The 6,672-nt window shown below is 46.4% G+C and overlaps 1 protein-coding gene across 1 annotated transcript; it reads left to right on the forward strand.

Annotated features, from left to right (window-relative positions):
• Window positions 1-900: 900 nt before the first annotated feature.
• On the forward strand, window positions 901-2,892 carry LOC116678920 (uncharacterized). Its single transcript, XM_032508655.1, has 3 exons — window positions 901-1,168; window positions 1,334-1,656; window positions 1,785-2,892. Exons 1-3 carry the CDS (start codon window positions 901-903, stop codon window positions 2,790-2,792), a joined length of 1,599 nt encoding a protein of 532 aa, XP_032364546.1. The 3' UTR covers window positions 2,793-2,892.
• The last annotated feature ends 3,780 nt before the right edge of the window (window positions 2,893-6,672 follow it).

The raw sequence follows: 6,672 nt of genomic DNA on the forward strand, positions 1-6,672 counted from the left end.
AAATAAGTGTCAGCATTGTATCATGCTCTCAAAGTTGAAGGTTTGGTATTTTGACATTACTTTGAAGACCCACAAATAATCTCACAAGATGGCAGCAGAAAAAAGGAATAACAGGAATGCTAATTAGAGTGAGAATAGATTGTCTAAAAACAAAGTGTGAGGAGATGTTCTTCTGTCTGCTCTCACCTTTCCAGTGAGGAGAACACATGGGAGCCACAAGACAACCTGGACCTGGACCTGATCACCGAGTACCTGCAGACACACATGGAGATGGAGGAGAAGAAGAAGAAGGAGGGCAAGAGGAAAGGTGTCAGGGAGGAGGAGGTGAGTGAAGGAAAGAGGGTTCTCCAGACTGAAGAGTCCCACAAATCTAATCTAATCTCAATATTATTGAATCACACAGAGGGTTCCACAGATGTATTTAAGGATTTATATATCATGTAGCGCCCCCTGATGGCCGATATTCAGCAGATTTGTTCGACACACTCAGAATGGGATGATGGTCATTTTGACATTTTATAAGTGAAATAACTTTGCTGAAAAAAAAGATTAAATCCTGCTGGTACCTGACTTTTCCTAAAAGTGTCTGTATTTTCATTTAAAATGTTTTTCAAATTATTTACACCAAAGCCCAAAAAAATATGATCAGTTTACCCTATTTTGGCCATACACGGTCATATTGACCGCAAGGGCTTTCACTGCATTCTTTATGTAACTATTCGCGCGGTTGATCTTGGTTGCTTAGTAACTATCATTGTCTTTGTTAGAGAAACGTCACTAGCCTTTTTGTATTTGTCGGTAGCCCATTAGATTACAGTAACCTACACTGCTTTTGATTAACTTAGTTAGAAACCCATTTTGTAAAAAATGTCCAGAATGAATGACCGATTTAGGAGGTATATGACTGTTGAAACTGCCTTGGAGATGCTTCAGAACATGGGAAGGGATGATTCTGATGCTGGGGCTCTATCGGAGTCGGAGGAAAGTGACAGTGACCGTTCCTGGGTGAAGGATAGGTCCAACACTTCATCCTCATCAGAGAGGGAGTCCGCAGGCCAACAGCGGAAAAAGAGGCGACGACTGTCCTCTAAGAATTCGGATCGAAATATTGCGTTTAGGCTCGATGGTCCCTTTGATGGCGTTGAGCCGGCCGCGGCTGATGTTTGCGGTGAGTTTGGCTACACAGCTGTTCTGGTCATATTTGCAATTGTAGGGTGTTATTATTATTATTATTAGTCTAGTTGTTGTTATAGCTATTATAGTTTTTTTTGGCGTTCCCAAACCATTAGGCGTACCCCTCGAGCCAACATACAGCCCACCTGAGTCATCACAGCCGGAGGCGGCTGTGGAAACGGGCAGGACGGGACGGCGTGGACGGTGCTTCCTCTGAGTGACCGTCCAGGGAGAACGCAGAGCCAAAACGTCCTGACAGAAGCTGCTGGCCCCACAGCGCACGCACAACGCAACGTTGAAGATGCGCTCACAGCCTTTGTGTGTCTCTTGGATGATGGCATGCTGAAGCACATCAGGGACTGCACCGTGGCTGAGGCCCATCGGCACCTTGGTGACAGCTCCTGGGACCTGACAGTGGCGGAGCTAAAGGCATTTACAGCCCTGCTGTATGTCCGCGGGGCACAGGGTGCAAAACACATCAATGTGAACAGTTTGTGGTCAGAAAAATGGGGCCTGCCCTTTTTCACAGAAACAATGGCCAGAAACAGATTCAGAGAGGTCCTGAAATTCCTGCGGTTCGATAAAAAGAAACGAGACGCATTCATCTGCAGGATGACGAGTTTGCCCTGGTGTCGGCAACATGGAACAAGTTTGTGGCAAACAGCATAGCTTGTTACAAGCCTGGTGCTGACATTACCATTGATGAGCAGCTGTTCCCCACCAAGGCCCGGTGCAAATTTATTCAGTACATGGGGAACAAGCCTGATAAATTCGGCATAAAATTTTGGCTGGCTGCGGATGTGCAGTCCAAATATATGCTGAATGGGGCTCCGTATCTCGGTAAAGAGGAGAGCAAAGGTCAGCTCCTGGGAGAGAGTGTGGTGCTGAAACTGGCGGAGCCGTTTCTGGGGAAGGGAAGAAACATTACGACTGATCATTTCTTCACCTCCCTAAAACTAGCCACTGCCTTACAGGCCAAAAAGACCAGCCTGGTTGGCCCCCTGGGCGAAGCAAAACGCGAGTGTCCTCCCTCTGTAAAAGAGCCGGCAGAGCTGTTCAGCACCAAGGTGCTGAAATGTGCTAATGCCACATTGACCATTTACCAGGGAAAGCCGAGACAAAATGTCTGCATTTTGAGCTCAGTGCACACAAGTGTAGGAATAACAGATGGACCGAAGGCAAAACCCGAGTCTGTGACTTATTATAATAACACCAAACACGCCGTAGATGTTCTGGATCAGATGGCGAAGGCGTACTCCGTGAAAGACGGTACACGAAGATGGCCAGTGGCTGTATTTTATAACATCCTCAACCTGGCTGGAATAAATGCACATGTCCTATACAAGGAGTGCACCAGCAGCAGGATTCCAAGAAGGAGGTTTCTGCTGCAGTTGGCAGAGGAGCTGAGAGCAGAGTTCATGGAGGGGAAGAGGGCAGCAGCGCACGGGGCCGGTCCGCAGCAACAGCCACCACCGCACCTGGCACAACAACGCCGGCAGTGCCAGGTGAGGAGGAGCTGCAATCCGAACAAGACACAAGACACCTGCACCACATGCCGCAAACCCGTCTGTGGCAATTGTGTCAAAAGACGAGCCGTCACCTGCGTCGACTGCGTTTGAAAAGCCAAATGTAGCCAACACATGTGTTTGTAATTAGTTGTTTCATGGTTCGTTCTCGGCTCTTTTTGTTATCAGCTCGGTTCCAGCTTTGACAATTTGCCTATTTTCTTTGTCATTTGTGTTAAAAATATAATCTTAATGTATATAAAAAAGTTATAGCGCACCAGCAGTAAAACTGCCACAGCAACTGAACTGAGAGCGTTTATGGAGAAGAAAGGGCAGCGCTGCACACCACAGCAGACACCAGAACGGAGTTAGAGCCGGGTTAGCACACGTATACACGTTCAAATGAGCTACTTTTAGATGCTATTTGTTATGTTTCCATACCATATTCTTTATGAAATAATTACGCTACTATGTCATGATATGAAACACATAGCCTATTAGTCCTTCTACTCTAACGTATAATTAAACTTGTTAAATTCTGCATTTTGGTGTTATTTCGTTCATCTAAAGATATTCTAACACAATACATGCATTGATATCACAATTAGGTATTTTTAATTAGAGATTATAGAGTTAGGAATCTGGCGGTCAAAATGACCGCTCATGGCAGTTCTAGTAGTTATGGAATCCCGGCACTTCTAGTGTTAAAAAACAAAAATCTCAGGTTTCACATGAATAGTATTTCATTTGGACAAGATATCCAAAAGTTTGCGTGGGTTGCTAGCTACAAAAAATAGTTTTTTTCACAACTTAACCATAATCATTCAGTGTCTGTTAGCTCACAGGACTCTAGGGTGCTAGTTAGCGTCTGTTAGCTCAGAGTGCTCTAGGGTGCTAGTTAGCGTCTGTTAGCTAGCAGGGCTCTAGGGTGCTAGTTAGTGTTTGTTAGCTCACAGGGCTCTAGGGTGCTAGTTAGTGTTTGTTAGCTCACAGGGCTCTAGGGTGCTAGTTAGCGTCTGTTAGCTCACAGGGCTCTAGGGTGCTATTTAGCGTCTGTTAGCTAGCAGGGCTCTAGGGTGCTAGTTAGCGTCTGTTAGCTAGCAGGGCTCTAGGGTGCTAGTTAGCGTCTGTTAGCTAGCAGGGCTCTAGGGTGCTAGTTAGCGTCTGTTAGCTCACAGGGCTCTAGGGTGCTAGTTAGCGTCTGTTAGCTCACAGGGCTCTAGGGTGCTACTTAGCGTCTGTTAGCTAGCAGGGCTCTAGGGTGCTAGTTAGCGTCTGTTAGCTCACAGGGCTCTAGGGTGCTAGTTAGTGTCTGTTAGCTCACAGGGCTCTAGGGTGCTAGTTAGCGTCTGTTAGCTCACAGGGCTCTAGGGTGCTACTTAGCGTCTGTTAGCTAGCAGGGCTCTAGGGTGCTAGTTAGTGTCTGTTAGCTCACAGGGCTCTAGGGTGCTAGTTAGTGTCTGTTAGCTCACAGGGCTCTAGGGTGCTAGTTAGCGTCTGTTAGCTCACAGGGCTCTAGGGTGCTAGTTAGCGTCTGTTAGCTCACAGGGCTCTAGGGTGCTACTTAGCGTCTGTTAGCTAGCAGGGCTCTAGGGTGCTAGTTAGCGTCTGTTAGCTCACAGGGCTCTAGGGTGCTAGTTAGTGTCTGTTAGCTCACAGGGCTCTAGGGTGCTAGTTAGTGTCTGTTAGCTCACAGGGCTCTAGGGTGCTAGTTAGCGTCTGTTAGCTCACAGGGCTCTAGGGTGCTAGTTAGCGTCTGTTAGCTAGCAGGGCTCTAGGGTGCTAGTTAGCGTCTGTTAGCTAGCAGGGCTCTAGGGTGCTAGTTAGCGTCTGTTAGCTAGCAGGGCTCTAGGGTGCTAGTTAATAATAATAATAATTGTGATCGCAATATTGATCAAAATATTTATCAAAATTATTGTGATTATCATTTTGGCTGTAATCATGCAGCCCTATTTCACATTAATAGTATTTAATTTGGACAAGATATCCAAGTTTGTGTGGGTTTCTAGCTACAAAACATTTACATAACATTTTTAATCCAAACAGAATTCTTTTATTAGTTCTTCGTAACGCCCGTCTTAAGACGCTATACGCCGAGCTTCAGGCAGAACCACGAGACCCCGGACGAGTCTGAAAAAGTATGTTTTGCACATTTCACGATTTTTGACAGACATCCCGACCCCAAACGGATGTGGCCGACGTCAAGTGATGAAGTTTTGATCAAGAGATGCGTGGATATGCAAAACCTACTTTTTCAAACTCGTCCTGGGTTTATTTTATTATTATTTTTGTATGATTTATTCATGGGATTTTGAACATAACAGGTACATAATATACCTCATCCATAAAATGAAACCAATACAAAGAGTCAATCTGTGACACAAGGTACTAACAGAGGGACGATTTACACCCAGTTTCCCCCCCCCCCCTCCCCTATACAGAGATATCATTGAGATGAAATTTAATAGGTTAAAATGGGTTTTGATTCAGGTAAGCGTGGTAGTGGTAGTCTAATGTCGGCTGTTATACTACTACTACTTATATACTAACATACAGGACAGGAATGCTCACACGCTCTCAAAGAAACAAATGGATAACAATAAAAGAAATAAAGTAAATAAATATCAGGAGAGAATGTAAAAGCAACAACAAAAAACTAAAACAGACAAAACAGCTACTGCTTATGGGGGGGTGGGGGGGGCAGTTAGTTCCCTAGACACCAGGGTCAATGTCTATATGAAGAGACCTAACATGATCTAGGAAGGGTTTGATGGAATCTCCATTCTAAGAAGTGAAGAGAATATTGGATTTTCTCTAATATCATGAATTGAAGTGAATCCTTTATCCATTGAGAGCGGGGGGGAGGGGGGGGGGGGCAAGAACTTTTCCACGGCAAGACCAGAACACGTGAGTGAGATTGGCTGGGCCCTGGTGACACCCGTCACAGTTTGGAGCGATGTCAGGGTAGATACGGGCTACTGTCAGACCAGTGAACTCTATGAACCACTTTGCACTGAAACCCTCCACGGCGAGCACAGACGGACGAGGAGTGGACAGAGGGCGCATTCCCAGACATCAGGACCTCTGTCCTCACCAAGCTCTGCAGACCAAGCATCACGGGAAGCATCAGGGGTTGTTGTCTGACTTTTGAGAAGAGGATTGTACAGTATTGAAATGGAACCTTTGAGACTTGGGTCAACACTAAGTCTGGTATCAATGAGAGAGGGGGACGGGAGGGAGGGACGCCAGGAAAATGATTGCAAACTAAATGGGTGGGCTTTAGGTTGAAAACCTGACTTAGTTGGTCGAAGGAAGCAGATATGCCACTGATGTAAAGTTGTTTTATTGACACAATCCCTAGGTCTTTCAGACCTAAAAGCCTGGTCAATAACTGACGGAGTTAACAGAGGATGTAGCGGGGCTAGGACAGGTGGTAGCTGTAGCCCAAAGTGCCGCCTGATCTGGTTCCAAGTTCTAAGGAAGTTTTTCACTACCACACTACTGGAGTGTGCGGTTGGTGGCGAAGACGGGGAGGCACAACAGGGACATCAAAGAGGGGGGACTACATGAGGCTTCCTCCACCTGCAGCCATGGTGGAGATTGGCTGTTGGAGTGGCACCAGTGCAATATCGTTCTAATGTTGGCAGCCCAATAGTAGAGCAGAACGTTGGGTAGAGCTAGGCCGCCTAGGAGTTTAGGTTTTTGCCGAATTTCTTTTTTTAGGGGCGGCTGTGGCTCAGTGGTAGAGCGGTTGCCTGCCAATCGGAAGGTTGGTGGTTTGATCCCCGCCCCTGCAGTCATTGTCGAAGTGTCCTTGGGCAAGGCACTGAACCCCGAGTTGCCCCCGGTGCTGCGCATCGGAGTGTGAATGTGTGTGAATGGTTATCTGATGAGCAGGTGTGTAGATGTGTGTGAGTGTGTATCTGATGAGCAGGTGTGTAGATGTGTGTGTGAGTGTGTATCTGATGAGCAGGTGTGTAGATGTGTGTGAGTG

This window comes from Etheostoma spectabile, unplaced genomic scaffold, assembly GCF_008692095.1.
Source record: "Etheostoma spectabile isolate EspeVRDwgs_2016 unplaced genomic scaffold, UIUC_Espe_1.0 scaffold00008635, whole genome shotgun sequence".
Taxonomy (NCBI): Eukaryota; Metazoa; Chordata; class Actinopteri; order Perciformes; family Percidae; genus Etheostoma; species Etheostoma spectabile.